The 17,049-nt window shown below is 39.2% G+C and overlaps 1 protein-coding gene across 1 annotated transcript in view; it reads left to right on the top strand.

The window, feature by feature from the left end:
- Positions 1-17,049, top strand: part of MYOM2 (myomesin 2) — a 108,275-nt gene that overhangs the window by 44,601 nt on the left and 46,625 nt on the right. Inside the window, exons 13-18 of the mRNA XM_090033372.1 lie at positions 1,727-1,780; positions 3,508-3,635; positions 7,769-7,952; positions 9,434-9,608; positions 11,647-11,768; positions 15,012-15,199. Coding sequence (XP_089889498.1) covers positions 1,727-1,780; positions 3,508-3,635; positions 7,769-7,952; positions 9,434-9,608; positions 11,647-11,768; positions 15,012-15,199 — 851 coding nt within the window. The remainder of the gene's footprint in view (positions 1-1,726; positions 1,781-3,507; positions 3,636-7,768; positions 7,953-9,433; positions 9,609-11,646; positions 11,769-15,011; positions 15,200-17,049) is intronic.

Here is a 17,049-nt window from a genome sequence, read left to right on the forward strand (position 1 = left end):
AGACTTCATTCTCTTAGCTACTAAAGACACTTTTGAAAATATTATCCAGTATATCTATATTCGCTGAATAGAAAATACTTGTTGTTTGAATTCACAGGCAATAAAAGTCTGTCTTCTTCCTCAGGCTGTCATTTCTAGGATATCCCTCTCGTCCCCCACATTGGGCACCCCTGATAAAATAACTTCAAATTTACAGGCAGATGGGTAGGATCTCTAGTACTGCTCAAAGTATTGACTATTGTAGTCTGTCACAAGGGAGGGTAGTTTAGATGGACATTCCTTTCAGCTCAGATTTCGCTCTGTTCAAAAGGCCAACACAAAGGCTATGTGTTTCTAATGCCAAATGTATATTATTTTGCACTGGCCTTCTGCATAGGTATCATAGTCACTTCTCTCCTGTAAACACTGAGTTGCCACTGCCATTTCATGGTAGTCCTCAACCCCAAATTTCAACTGATAACATAATGCCTTACTACTATGCCAGAGAACATCAATTAACAATAAAATTCTAGGACGTTTTAGTTATCCTTTAAACATACTCTCACCATTACTTTTCATGTGACTAATTCAATGCGAGTCAGGGTGAAGTTACATGTTATACTTAGGCCATACGAAAGCTGTGGAATAATAAGTGGTGCTAGAGTTACAATGGTCTGTACAATGGTCTGTGGGTTAATACTGTTTCTTGCCTGCACAGCTCTGACTTGCCAGTATAGGGCTGGAGAGCAGGGGTCTGGCTAAGGAGCCAGGACAGCTGGGCTCTACCTCTGTTTTGGGTGGGTAAGGACAGCTGGAAGTGGTGCATCCTGGGATACTGAAGTCTGAAAGTTGCTCTTTTTATCTCCCTGAAGTGGACTGAAGTTGCCCTAACATGAACAAGGTAGCACAGACCAGAGTTAACCCTTGCATGAAGTAGCATAACTTTGAGAAGCTCAGAGGGCACTTAGCACAAGTTACGAATGCTCATGTTAAGTGCCCTTAGATCAGGGGTGGACAAAATATAACCCGTGAGCTGAAACTGGCCCACTAATTGATTGGATCTGGCTCACAGGTGGGTGCCTGCCAATTGACCGTATCCAGCCTGGCTGTCCTTGTAGCACTCCTCATGGGACTCAGTCCTGCCTTCACCTACTGGATAGTCCCAGCCCACCATGCTGGCCACCATGCACAACTTCCTAGTGGAGCTGCTGCTGCCATGCTGCAGCCACCTGGGTTACTGCTGAGCTCCCTCAATCTGCAGACCCTGGCCCTAGCCCCGACCAGCATGCACAACTTTCCAGTGAGGCTGCTGTTGCCACTGCTGCAGCCACCTGGGTTACTGCTGAACCTCTTCAACCTCCAGCAGCTCCTCCTTCTCTTCCTCTTGCCCCTGCTGTTCTGCTCTGGGCAGCAGGTAGGGCAGGGAGGTGGTGGTGGGTATTAATGTGTTAAAATGATATCTTCCAAAATATTTTATATGCATGACTCTCGACAGCTCACCAAAATTCGTTAAGTGGCCCTCCAGCCAAATTAATTACCCACCCCTGCCTTTGATGGTCCAGGTGTAATGTGTAACTTTCCTAACAGTGACAGAATCAATATGCTATAATGAAGTTATAATACAAAAACTGAGATAGTGGACACAGTTACTCAGTGATCTTCACTGTTGACAAAAATAAGCTTCAAAATCTGTAAATACACTAAAGTAATCCAGAAACTAATTATAAATTCATATTTTCATCTACAGCTATTCACGTGGATGAAGGCAGACGTATTATTATCTCTCAGGATGAACTTGAAGGCATGTAGCTCTTCCATGATTTCTTTTGTTTACATCCAAGAAATTTTAGAATATAATCAGTAACATAAGAGTTTGCAAAAAATCTAGTTAGTGAACGAGTGTTTTGTAACTATAAAATAAAGCAGGCATCCTACCTCACAAGCCACAGATAACATCAATTAATGCAAGAGTCTGAGGGGTAGGACAAGGTCATGTTCTTGATTGTGTAGTATTACGATAAAAATGATGTCAGATTTGGAATTCTAAAGGGTGAACATTTAGCATACATTATTGGGACTTAACCCTGTGAAGTCTACTTGAAACTTTTTTTTCCTATTCCCATTAATTATGCTGAAAATAGCTTTTTTTAGTACTTAAAATAATTTATTTACTATACTTCAGCAGATCTGTCTTAAACTCAACAAATTGATGTGCTTTCGCAAAGAACAAAGACACATTTGTAGGGGATAAAAATAAAAATTCATTAAAAAGGATAGTAAGTGATGTAAATTATTGCATACAGACTTCCAAGTTGCTTTTAAAACCTGCTTATAATTAGAAAAAGAAGTGTCATAGAAGACAAACTAACTCCCAATGTACTTATTTTCAGCCTGGATTTTTACTTGTAGTTCTAATGTCTTTGTGAATAAATTGTTATATTTTCTCCTTCTTTGACTTATATTGTCATGTGGAAAAGACATTTTCTATTTTTATAGATGAAATTCTAAGCATTTATTGGATATGTGCAGAGTATTGCACTGTAAAAAAAAGAAAATGCCCAAAATACCTTAAAATCCCTCTCACACTACTACATTTTGAGCTGCAAGAACAGGATATTTATGGATATCTCCCAAATTGCCATTGCTGAACTGTTGCCAGGCGACACTTTATTCAGAGATAAATGAATATGCTGGAAGCTGTCATTTATAGGCTTGAATCACCTTTTGCCTGTACCACGTTTTCAATGTCCATTCAACCAACAGAACATGGCCTCTGCTGTGGCACAGAGTGGCAATAAATTGCCCTATTTGGGCAGATTAAGATTCCCTCAATTTGGCTTATCATCACATTCCTTGCAGGGTTTGGGTGAGAATAGAGAGGGGTATGTGGGCAGACAAGTGCTGCACTCCAACTAATCTCCAGCTGACATAGTCGCTTGAGAAAGTAGGAACAAAGGTGGCTGTATGATACATTTGCATGTCTCTGATTCTGTAGGGCAGATCTAAATTATATTGGCTTGTAACACCATCCATATTAGAGAAGCTATTTTTAGTATGTTTTTTTTCCTCCTGTACACTTAACTTTAAACTCCTTTTCTATTTAAACTTACTGTCCTTCTGGAATTTTTATGGTTCAGTTTTCGATACTGACTCTTGGACTTACGTCTTTGATCAAGCATCTCTTATTTGCATACAGCAAGTGGCTTTATCAAGGCATTTTGCACAGCTGATTAAAGTAATTCAAATATGATCAAAGAAAAATCATGTGAGACAAATGCACAGAGATAGAAAGTTTTCTGTTGAATATTTTATTTCAGCAGTGAAAATAAATAGCCCACTTTTAATTTGCATACTTAGTTCCTTAAAATAGACATGAAACAAGCTGGTAAAATGTAAAGCTGATATTTTAGCCTTTAGTAGCTTTGAAATGCGTTGTAGGGTGGGAGTTCAGAAAGATGAGCTGTAGCATAAGTGCTGACCTGGGTGTTAATCTGCTGTTTAACACTTGTAAGTTTATTACTTCTCCAGGCGATGTTCATATTCCAGGACCTCCTACCAATGTACATGCTTCAGAAACCAGCAAAACATATGTTGTACTCAGCTGGGATCCACCTGTTCCCCGTGGCAAAGAGCCACTGATGTATTTCATTGAGAAGGTACGGTACTGTACTGTTGCGTTCAGCTGTAAGGCTTTTCATTGCCACATACGATTAAATTCAAATAATTTTCAATGCCACAGAACTAACAATAAAACTAGCTCTCACTGAGGTCTCACAGGGCCTCACACTGGCACCTTAGAGAAGGCATGGATAATCAAATATCTTATTACATGATTTAATGAGTGTTGAAATTCAAGATGCAGAGGAAAAAAATGCTATTTACTTACTATTGCCTAAAAAGAGAACAAAAGTACCAGTACAGTGTAGTAGTTTAATGGAAAGCTTATCTCTCAAAGTTGCTTTGACTCTTTGCAACTTGCCTTTAATAAGAAGGAACTTATGGTTTCTTTGCCTTTGAAGCAGACCCAGGAGTAAACTGTGACCCATAACTGGGTCTCTTCTCCCTACTTTCTCCATGAAAACAGTAAATTATGCCAGCTCTTCACATGGCACAACTGTCTGTCTCTTCTGCAGTGATAGTCATGGATGGATGTTGGAGAGGAGACCAAGCTCTGCCAACTCTGTTACTTTTTATAAATTACTACCAACTGCCTGCCTACCTGTACAGAAAGCTACAATTTTCCTTCATGCTCTGTTTCACCTGACCTGACTGGCCTGAACAAGGAGGGAGGCTAAGCTGTCTTTCAACACCAGTCTCTCCCACTTCTGCTCTGTGCTGCAGAGCCCCTCCGAGGGAGACTCAAGTTCAGCCTGACTTCTCCCCTACAAATGCATTCTTGTTCAGTTCTGCTATCTTCCTAGATAAACTTCTCAGTTTCTCTAACTTAAATGATTCCCAGGCTCACAATTCCAACCATACTTTTACTATTTTTGACTCATTCCTCGAATCCTCTCCTTCCCGCCCCGCCCAGTTTCATTCTTACCAAGATTTCACTGCTCTTTCTTTATTTGGTTTCTTTTTTCTTCCCCATCTTCCAGCTTTTTCCTCTTTCCTTTCTTTCACAGATTCAGTTTTTCTCTCTTCAAACTACTCCACTTGCCTCAGTGATGACCCATTTCCCAGTCACCTTCCACCCACTCTTTCCTCCTCCCTTACTCTTCTCCTTAACCTCTCATTCTCTTCTGCTTCTTTCCACCACATCATAAAAATACACTTTAGACAATCATCTCTAAAAGAAAAAAAAACAAAAAACTCATTGTTGACTCCATTTGCCTATCCAGCTAGTGCCCCAGCTCACTGTCATCTTTCATCTCTAAGTTCATTGAATGTATTATTGATATTTTTTCTCTAAAATTCCTTCCATCATAAACCTTTCGCATTCTAGACTCAGCCCATCAGATTTAATTAAAATAGCTGTTACAAACATCTCTAATGATATTTTGTTAGTTAAAGCTCAGAACTAATGACGCTACTCATAATCTTTGATCTATCATGAGTCATTGGCACCACCAGCTCTTCTTGAAATCTTCTTCATTGCCTTCCAAGCTTTCTTGAAGTTCTTCTACTTCCCTGGTACTCCAGTGTGTCTACAGGTGCATGTGGGAGTTGTGAATTCAAATGTGAGGGCAAATTTTGACTTGTATTCTATCTTAATGTACTTATCTCCTTTTCATTTGTGTGTGTAGTTCAGCTGCCCTCCAACTTTCTGTAGGGATTCCTCAAAGTTCCTTGCTCTCATCAGGGGGAACAAATTCAACTACCATTCTGTGTTGTCAATACAGAGATTTCCAGGTTTCTGTCTTGTTTTCTATACTAAAATATTAGGTTATCTTTCAGACTTCTCAATGTTTATCTGTCAATTTAAGTTTAACACAAAGTGAGCTCTTAACCTTTCCCTGATACCTCCTTTCTCAGATCACTGTGGACAACCCAACTCACCCCAAGTACTCACATTTAGATTACGTATTTGTTATGGAATTCTCAATTCCCACGTGTGATCAGTTTCTATCATTCACTTATTCAATTGTCAAGCTTTCTTTGATGCTCTTCCACATACCCAACAGAAGCCTCCCCCGTGGTATCCTCCTCTACCAGACTCCTTAACACATTCCTTTTCTAGGTTTCCTACAAAGATCTTTACATCTAAGCTACAGATGTGCTCAGATCCCACTGCCTTTTATGCAGACCAGTGCAGTCTTGAACTCTTCTTTCTGTTAGTGCAGTCATCTGTTGTTGCTTGACTTGCACTTAGATTGAAAGCACTTAGAGTCAAGGCCCCTCTGTGTCTTCTGTCTTGCTACACTGCATGTTTCATTATTTGTGCTCCACTGTGTAACTGTAATGCACATAAATTGTAATAATAATAATAATCCCTTTGTGCTGAAATGTATCCTGGATCAGAGTCTGACATCAATTGTGCACTTGAAATTTTTGATATCCACAGGGTTTACTTAAGAAGCTCTTCATAGTTCCAGTCACAACATATCCATATAAAGAGAAGGCAGTGGCAATAACAAACACTTGATTCATTAAATAAAAAAAAGTACAAAAGGAAAATGATCACAAGAATTCTAAAGCTATAATTTCTTTATACAAATGAATGTTAAACCCTGCAAATCTTGACTTGTATGAGTAATGTTTACCTGTATGAACAGTTGGCTTAATTCAAATGTGAACCACAAGGCAGGGCAATATGTGCTCTCCAGGTACTCTGGGATATGATTAAACAGAGAGGTTTAAAACTCCAAAATATATTAGAAATGCATTGAGATGTTAAATTATAACTAAATATAAACCAGTGAATTGATTCTTGTTTCTGTCACATTAAAGCACCCACAATTAATTTGCTTCAAGTCAAGGCTCAGTACCACAATATAAAATATGCAAAAAACATGCTATTTACATATTTCCCATCTTTTTCATTAAAGAAGAAAATGAATGTTACTTCTGCTGCTGCTGCTTCTTTCTTTTGTTTCCAAGAGCAATGTTTCAGCTTAGCATCTATCAAAGGGATTTCAAAATATGGATTTTAGATGTTTTACCTTTGTATTATTTATTTGTGGAAACGCCTGTTACATCTAAGCTGCTAACAAAGCAGCCAAAAAAGACTATTCTTTCTCTAAGGAATTCACAGTCTGAACCTATAAATACTCTGCTCATATAATTCATATAAAATTCTGTGACTGCACTGTTTATGCAATTGTCTTTGTATGTCCTAAGACACTTTTGCTCAAGCTGTCTACTGGACAATTCAGCCATCCTAAGGTTACTGAAATAAACTGTGGCTTTTTTCTGGGTCAGCTGCTTATTTGGGGTAACTAATGTGCAGAATAGTTCTCTTGGAGCATTGGTTTTCCAGATCTTTCACTATGCTTTCTGCCATATACACTAAAGCCAGTGTCTAGCTCAGTATAAATTACAAACTGCTTTGTTCATTTTACGTGTGTAGAGGAAATGGGGGCCCTAAATTGAAGCGGTCAGGTGTCTGCTACTGCACAGTAAGTAATCTCAAGTAACTTAGTTACCTGCATTTTCAGGTAGCAAAATTTACTCATGATTAGAGCCCATTTCTGCACAATAAGCGTCTGCATGTGTAGATGTGGACACTTACTGCACAGTAACTAGTGCAGTAAAGCATCTTGTGTATTCATGCCAATATGTCTGCTTTGAAAGGTGTAGAATGAAGAAAAAAAAATCTTTGTAGTAAGTAACTGAGTAGCAACAGCTAAGGAACAGAGCCTGTTCTTTGTTCTGCTCCCTGTGAGTCATATGCAGATTGTATTTTCCCTTTTGCTCATTATGATCTAACCTATTTTTACCATATTTCTTGCATATAATGCACACTGCAATTTTCACCGTCTGATTTATGGAATGTGTTGTAAGTTAGAAAATCTTGTACTTTATCCACTATCACAAGGGAGTCAAAAAAGATACTGTATCTCTTTGGCATCATGTCTTCTAATGTTCCCATGTGATTATGTGCCTGTACAGATGGCACAATCTAGCCCTTAATTAAAGAGCTACTTTTACTTAATATAAAAATCTAGATGGATACATGGACACACATAGACAGTCATATAGATCTCCTCTGTAGAGCAGTTACCAGTAGGAGCAGTGAGGATTTGTATGCATGGGTATCGGGCATTCTAAAATTATTCTCCTTCATGAACCCATTTGGTATGCTCAATTTTTAACAATTATAAAGTAATCATCACTTTTATTTTTATAGTCCATGGTTGGCAGTGGAAGCTGGCAGAGGGTCAATGCTCAGGTGGCAGTGAAATCTCCTCGCTATGCAGTGTTTGACCTTATAGAAGGAAAATCGTATGTATTTCGAGTCTTGTCAGCAAACAAACATGGCATTAGTGACCCATCTGAAATAACACCACCTATTCAAGCACAGGATACCACTGGTAAGAGAATTTATGAAATGCTGTTGATGATTTTAAAATGACAAATAAACAAACTCTTTATAAATTCAGAAGCATGCATGGCAATCCAATTCAGTTTTATAAAAATATGTATTTTAACCATCATACAAGGGATCAGGTAAGAAAACTGTGCCACACTTTTGTATAATTAATATTCAGGATTCTCCATCACTAGCATTTTTTTTTCAGTGAGAAATGGAAGTGTTAAAAAGTTACATTGATTTCAGTTAGTCCTTCTTCAGCAGCACTTCATTAATGTGACTATTCACAAAAGGAAGACTAGATGTTCTGGCCACACTCTACTTTTGGATAATTATATTATCTAACTCAGGGAATTATAAGCTACCTACATTTTCCTATAGTTCAATTAGATAATATAGCCTTCATTTCTCTTTCTAATAACCCCTGTTGTGAATTCTGGCTCATGTACAATTCCCATTGCATTGATGTTGTTGCATTTCAGTGATAGCGAAAGTATGGCTGCACATATAGTGGTAAATTTCAAAATTCACCTAAATTGTATACCTGAAGCTCACCCTTAAACTTATCAGAACAAAAAATTAGGATGTGATTATTTTTCCTCCAAGCAGTGACAAATAAACATTTATCAGATATTACTAGTTGCTACTTATGGTGATTGTAGATAGGAATGGGCGCTTATTTCTAAAAACAGAAATATTTGGAAAATTTCCGGTGCTAGAAATCTTTCTAGGAAAAGAAGTACATAGGCATTATAGCTTGCAACCACCTCCTCTCCCATTCTTCCTATGCCGCCTTCAGACTGGGGTGATTCTGGTCTGGGGAAGGTGTGGCTACTCCACTCCCCCCAGTCTCCAGTGGGGATGCATTGCTTTGTCCCACTGGCTGTCATCTGCCTGTAACAGCTGCTCATCTTGAAGGGTAGGGATGGCTGTGTGGCCCCAGGTAGTATGAGACAATGGGTGGTAGGCTTGTGCAAAGCAGCAAGTATTTGCTTTGGATTTGGATTCAGCTGATTCGAAGGGACAGTGATTCGACTGGGAGATTCGAATCACTGTCCTGATTTGATTTGGCCAAATAAGATCTGAAGATTTGGCGCCACTTAGGAGAGTTGGCCATAGACTAAACAGGCAGCAGTTCTCACCACACTGGGCACAGCTGCCTCCAGCTGGTAAGTCTTTTGTGTTGAGCGGAGGTAGGTATTCTGTTGCATCCATTTGGGAGTTCTTCTGTATTTAACTAGGTTAACTTAAGCATTTGCTTAAAAACAATAGAGATATGCAATCAAGACTAACCAGTTATATGGATTAGAGGAAAGGAAGCATGCCATTATATCACATAATGATATTAAGAAAAAAGTCAGAGCTAGAGAGATCTAAATAGTTTAAATTATATAATGCTGTACCCAGATTAATTTAGTTACTGCCTGCTTATGTATCAATGTCTTTAAATGCAACAAATATTTATGTCTTTCTTTTGCATAGCTCTCCCATCTGCTCCTGGTCGTGTAGTAGGCACAAGAAATACAAGAACATCAGTTGTTGTACAGTGGGATAAGCCAAAACATGGAGAAGATTTATTTGGCTACTACATTGACTATTCTGTGGTGGGATCAAACCATTGGGAATCTAGTAATCATAAACCTATTAAATATAATAGGTACTGATAATACCTCTCTGTTTCTACATATTTTGAAGTCTATTGAATGTTAATATACAGGCCTCTTTAAGGCTACCTTGAAAGATATTTGAATGAATGATTTTCATAGGTTTTGATTAACTATAAGCTTAACACTATCTTCTTTTTACCTGGGTTGTTCAACTCTTCACATACCCTTTTTATGATAGTTATTTCTGACAATCAATAGCCAATTTCTCCAAATGGGCTGTTTTGATTAGAATCACTCAACAAATGCAGCTTGTGCATGTCATTTGTATACTCCTGTACCTAGTCATACTAGCATACTGTATGTTGTGAATTACGTATTAATTTATAAGATGTTATATTTTAAAGATGTTATATTTTTCCAAATCCTTTGATCAAATTATCCAAGAGTGATATGATAAAAAGGATTATTTTTTGATTATGTGTTTGTAGAAACTGGACCACATATCAGTAAGGGCATACCCACATCCTACAGTATCCTGTAATGTCACAGCTACTAGATATAGCAACTCCTACCATAATTGAGACTACATTGTGCTAGCCACAGTACAGAAGTGTATGTTAAGATAATATTAGCATTGAAGTGTTCAGAAACATGAAATTATTATTATGGTGTAATTTGGGCTGAATTTTGCATTGTTGTAAATTAACTTGGTTATAAACTAACTTTCTGTGGTAAGAGCTACTCTAGTATGTGATCACTATATGGTAAAGAAGACAGTTTACGTTGAGCAAATGGCTACCCAGGAATGAACTACCCAGCGGAAGGGTTCTTAACCTATGGCTCCTGGGCCAGATCTGACTGGAAGAACCATTTGATCTAGACTGTGAGGCTGTAGCTTTGGTGGCATCCAACATTGGGGGCTTTGCCATGCCCCAGTAAAGTGTCCAGGCTACTGAGTGGTGAGGAACTTTCCCACCCCAGGCCACAGCCAGGCAGTGGAGAGAAGTAGTGGCAGCTCCGTCCTAGCAATAGCCCACCTAGGATCCAGCACACTGCTGGGAAACTTTGCTGACCGTTGGCCTAGGGAATGGACATGCAATTTGTTACATAATCCTTTTTCCATGCAGTTAAGGGGCAACTTTATCCTAGATTTGAGTGATTTAATGTGTTGAGTATCTTCTCCACTTTTACTATGAAATAAAATCAATTTTCAATGAAGTAAATGTGTTGTGTGCACAGGCTGAAAAATGTGAGGGAAAACAGGGGGACAGGGTGGAGTACCTTAGACCACACAGCAGGTTAGTGCCAGTTATACCATCCATAGTTCCTAAATTTCAGCACAATGACTCTTTCACTATACTCTGCTGTGCCATACTTAAACTTATTATTTTTAATAGGGTATATTGTACCTAGGAAAACACACAAGGGGCACATGTACACAAGATGTTTACTGTGGAGTTGCCTAATTAGCTCAGCAATAAAATGCCAAAGTCTATACATGCCGCCCTATTAGGCTGCCGTAAGCTAATAAATGCTGCTGTAAGATAGTACTGCCCAACAGAATTACTATCCTACAGCAGCATCATTTAGTGTGCTGCAACACATGTGTAGATGCCGATGGGGCTGGCTGGGTCACAAGAGTGCTACAATGCGGAGGTTACCTGCCATCTAGCCTGCATTGGATCACCTTTGTGCCCCACCTAGCCCCTCTGCAGCCTGTTGAGCTGGGTTGGAGCATCTCTGGACTGGCATCCCTGGACAGCTCTGGACAGCCCTGGACATCTCTGGGGCCCTCTGCCTGCTGGGGCTGCTCCACCCTGGCTCAACATGCTGCAGTCCTGGGCAATGTGTAAATACTATGCCCAGGAGCAATAAACTCCAGCACAAACTGACCTGGAGTTTATTTAGTTGAATTAATTTCATGTGTAGATGCACCCAAGGAGATGAACTCACTAGATCCATGAGATGAACTCACAATGTTAAAGATACACATATTTTCCAAATACAGTATGGAATGTTAGCTGACAGAAGCTTTAATCTAAAATCCAGATCCATGCTGCTTTTATTGTTTTATTTTTTTTAAATCAGGTTTGTTGTTCATGGCCTGGACACTGGAGAGAAGTACATCTTCCGTGTGAAAGCTGTGAATGCCATTGGAACCAGTGAAAATTCTCAGGAGTCTGAACCAATAACAGTACAAGCAGCCCTTAGTAAGTGTGATTCTGTGCAACTCAGCTTTTAATGAGTTAAAATTCTGGAATGAATTAACTTTTCTGGTATCAGCGGCTGGACACATGACATGTTAAAACTAGTGTAGGAAACATTGGTTTGTACATTGATATAAGGTACACTGGTTTCTGGAGAGGAAACATGAACAGCTCCTTGGGTAGCTGCTACAAGATGCCATAATGCTCACCACTAGGTGACAGAGTTGGTAGTAACTACCCCAGAAAAGAAGCAGGTACAGAAATACTCCTGGAAAGGAAGGCTGAATAAACTTTCACTCTTGTTTTTTCCTGAGGTAACTCCACATGGGGATCTAGTAAGTTATATTAGCATAGTTGTATATGTATGCTGCATGTCCATTCCCTTTTTATATGAAGTTCACAGTGAGTTATACTAAAGTAAACATGCTGTATATTGAGTCCCACACTTAATGGAGCGCTAATATGTGGGATTGTAGCATATTTATCTTAATTAGTGTTTACTCATGCATTTGGCTATAGCATAAATGGAGAAAATAAAAAGAAGTTGCTTATAAAAGATCATGTTAAAAATACAGGGCCAGATTCAGTGCCATATCATAGCTGCTTTCTCCTGCTCTGATAATGCAAAAGCATCAGTCAATCTGATTAAACTAGCTAGAGGTTGCTGTGTAACAGCTGAGTGGTGCAAATACATTTATCATTGAATCCATCCCCTTGGGATGGTTTTCAGGTGACACTATTATTTCAAAGATACATTAAACAGAAAAGTTTGTTTGACTGGCTCCATAGGGTGACACAAACCTTGATTCCCTTTTGACACAAAACAGAGCTCGGGAAAACAATTTGCAATCTCTCCTCTGGCATCCTGAAAACATTGATTCAATCTAAGCGATACAATTTTGCGACCCCAGTTCCCACTGGCTTTAGTATGAGTTGCATGTTTCTTGGAGGGCAGAATTATTCCTTTGGCCACACATAGCTATTATAACCCCCTTGTATTCTGACTCAGTTCTTCCACTGAATTCAGAGCCCTGAGACTTGAATGAAAATCCATAGAAAAGTCCTACACTGGGAAGATCAGTTTGATTAACAGGGTATAGTTTCAGTAAGAAAGACTTATAGCAAAACACCTAATTAAATCTGTTCTCTCTTAGAGCTGTAGACAGAAGAGTATAAACACAGCTTACCAAAATAATCATTTAAAAGATCTGCTGTTGAAAATCCCTGTCTGAACTCTTTTTCCTGGCCTTTGCCGCTTTATTAATTACAAATCTGTCCTATTTGATTGTTTAGGAGGAAGTATATCTCATATCGGTAGGTAGTAGGCTAATGTGTCTACATCTGTTCACTCTAGATTCTAATGCCTACACTATTTAATGTTGTGGTAACTTATGTTAAGACACCATTGAAATTATTTAGCTAGTTGTGAAACTAAAAAAAAGTAAAAATCACTGTTTCATTTTTTATCAACATAGAATTGTGAACATGTGTGTTGCATGGGGTATATTGTTAAGCACATCTTGAGCACTTGTGTGTATGTGTCTGACTAACTTCAATTCATGTCAGTAGTCACAATGGGAAGCTGCAGAAATACATATATAGTAGAAGTGATTCACAAGTGTGTTTGCAGTATTATGACTTTATAGATATATATGAGTTTTTACTGTGTTCATTATTGCTTAAGATGAAATAACAACAACTAGTAAACCCTAAATTATTAATGGAAGCCAGAGCCACCATGAGATGCTGAGACATTTTCTCCGATGTGTGTCACTGAAATGTTTTATTGTATTTGGCCATGAATGATCCTTCAGAGCATGAGACCTAACCTGAAAAAGGAACAACACCTATATGTGCTGATTACTGTCAGTACCTTATGCTAATCATTAATACAGCTATAAAAGTAGAGACCTTATCAAGGCCTAAGTTAAATTTTCTTCTGCTTTAACTGTAATAACTGACATTTCCTGAGGGTCTCAAAGGCAAGCAGCTTAGCCAGCACTGTCTGTAGCATTCCAGGTCCAGGAAATGGTGTTTCTAGGCAGAATTGTGATCAAAGATGGCAAATGTGAAATTGTGCCAAGGCTGATGGGTACTAATCCCCAATGCACATTACAATTAAGACATGATTAACTGGTTAATCCTGTGTTCTCCAGATTCTGGGATCACTGGTCAGCTGATCAGGGCTCCCAGCTGGGGGACCACAATGAGGTCTCATGGCTGGGAGCTCCATCAGTGATTGGAGCTCCGAGCCATAGGTGTGAACCATGTGCTGCCATGGCTGGGACTCTGTCAGCTGATTGGAGCTTTCAGCCACTGGAGTGCATGGGACTGGAAGCTCTGATCAACTGATGGGGTTCCCAGCCACAGGACTGAAGACTGCCAGTTCAAGGGAAGCCTGGGATCATGTTCCTGGGCTTCCTCCGCACCAGCAATATGGTGTGATGGGATCTGATATTCAGTAGCACAGTTGTGCCTCCAGCCATGCACATGTGATATCGCAGGTAGCATGACTGTTGGGATCATGCATCATATCTTATTGTACCTCTTTTGAATGTCTGTCAGTGTCCCTAAAGTAGCTCGAATAAGTAGTTGAAGAAAACAGGCTCACAACTCTCTTTGCTGTGTGGGCAACATGCCTGCTCCTGACTTCTCAGGTTGAAAGACCATGGGTAAAACTTATGGATGACATTAGTCTTCTAGTCTCAACAAAGCTTGGGTTTACAAATCTTAACAGAGCTCATCATACTTCTCTTTCAGTGCATTTTGAAGTGTGATCTAGAGACACAGAGGTTTCCAGAATACTTGGTCAGATGTTACTTTAATTAATTTAACAGTATTAAAGACTCCTAAATAAAAATGTTCCTTTCTTTCACCTACTCAGACAAGTTAGTATACTAGAAAGGTGTTTATGCAGGTCACATTTTATTCCATTTGTACTGTTTTATAACTGCTGTTATCAGCACACTTGCCAAAGAATGCAAAATCTGTTGATAACTGAGCAGGTATAGCAGCAAAAGCTTTCTTGGCAAAGGGGCTCTTACTTGCTTTTAATTGTCCACAACTACCTTGCCTAGGTTTCCTATTACCCTAAGTGCATTTTTGGTTCCTGATTTACAGTTCATTGCAAAGGTGCAATAACCTACATATAATATTACATAGAAAAGAGTGAAAAAATACCATATTCTGCAACACTGCTATGTTTTAGACACTGCACTAACACTCTATATCCTTGTTTTCTCATAGCCTGTCCATCATATCCTTATGGTATCACACTTCTTAATTGTGATGGTCACTCAATGACTCTTGGCTGGAAACTACCACGATTCAGTGGAGGCTCTCCAGTTCTTGGTTATTATATAGACAAACGTGAGGCTCACCACCGTAACTGGCATGAAGTCAATTCCTCTCCTATTAAAGAAAGGATTTATACGGTTGGTATTATTTTATTCCCTGGGGATTTAGCTGCTATTTTTACAATTTATTTGCATTTGAAGAAGTTTTATATTTTTGGAGAGACATTATCTGAAGGTTATTTCCCATGACTTGACCAGTTCTTTCACCAAACCTGAGAATTGGAGTGGAGAGGACTGCAAAGGAGAATGCTGGCAATTCACTATCATTCCCCAACCACCACACACCCAGAGAGGAGTTCAGAAATGGCATTTAGGGCTTAAGAGTTAGTGTGAAAAGCCCACAGGTGTGTCTTTGAGACCTGGAGATGGAGTGAAAAGGCTGGTCTCCTGGGCAGAGCAGATGGAATATATGGTACTGAGAAATGAGACAAAGGCAGAGAAACATGGATGGGCAGGACTAGGAAGTGGTTTCTAGGGCTGTTTATGCTCTCATAAACAAAGGGAAAATATACAGTTCATTTGTTTCTAAGGTCCACATCATGCAATGTGGCTATCCTTGTACTTAGGAGGGAGCTATCTACATAGTCATTTGAAGGGGTGGGACTGAATTGCTGATTGAAGTAAAGTAGAGAGGTTTTAGATGAACACAATATTTTGTGCCTTGCTAGAAGCAGGCTAGGCCTTCAGGTACAGAATATAAGAATAAGGGGATTTAAAAATTGTTTTTAATGGCTGTATTACCTTGTTAGTTACTTTAGCTAATGTTAGTTATGTTATATATTAATTCTCCTGTATTAAGAAATTCAAGCCAGATTTTATTAACACCTGCTGTTCCCCAAGCTTAGTCTAGTTTCACTTTGATCTTGGATTTGACACTCTTTTAGATAACCTTTCCAACATGTATCTCTCTGTTCCCATCAAAAATTAAATGTTACATTAAAATCTTTTTATTATCTTCTTTCTCTCTAAAGAATATTGCCCTAGTTTCTCTATTCTTTGTGAAAATCTAACATCTTTTAGTTCCTCCATCAGCAGTGCCTGTCCTCAGCTGCAGCTTCACTTCTACAAATACAGTAAAACATGAATGTGAAAATAATTCTCCAGACTGTGGAGGTTCCAACTGCAGAGCTCCAGCAGGGGTAGGGAGAAAGCCCAAGGGAAGTCCAGAGACTTTGCAGCCTCTGTGGGGTCCAAAACTAAGCTTGGTGATAATGTACTCTGAAAAAAGCCAAGGGCTGTGGAAAGGACAGAAAAGTCACAAAGATCATATTTTAGGTATAAAAAACAGCTTAGATCCCCTACATATAAATCCTTCTTTGCTAATGCCAACCCCAGTGCTTTCTCCTTCTTTCTGTTGTGCTGTATGGTTTAGGAAGCTCCTCCTAGTCCTGTGTTCTTATTGCCTGTTAATAATTCAAATGAGACAGATAAAATCCCCCTAGAATGACTGAAAAACCCACCTAAACAAATGAAATGCAGGGACTTTGTTACTGTGTAGATATACACCTTTCCCAAGACATTGGTTTCCTTCCTTTTTCCTGTTGTTTTCTGTTATCTTCCCTTCTTTTATTATTCCAGGCAGGTTATCACTTCCTGTCCTGGGCTAACCTGTGCCTTTACTCTCCTGATATTTGCCTCTGTAACCAAGTAGATGGAGAGAAGCCTGGAGGGAAAGGAGGGAACATAACAGTCCTCTCCATCACAGTCTCCTTGTTGATCTTAGATGGCCATTCATAAGCTTCACCTTTTATGGAGCTGCAGATGTATTTCCCACTGTAGCAAGAGGGGGCAGAGGGGGGGAATTGTGCCTCTGAAAGGTGTATTTGTTGGCCCAGGCTGGGACTCTTCCTGGGAAATAACAGGCTGTCTAGATGTTCTCATTTAGCCCTGCATGAGCTCTCTGGGTGAAATTGTTAGATTCTTGGACC

The sequence above is a fragment of the Crocodylus siamensis genome, chromosome 1, assembly GCF_052110815.1.
Source record: "Crocodylus siamensis isolate JL-2025a chromosome 1, ASM5211081v1, whole genome shotgun sequence".
Classification (NCBI taxonomy): domain Eukaryota; kingdom Metazoa; phylum Chordata; order Crocodylia; family Crocodylidae; genus Crocodylus; species Crocodylus siamensis.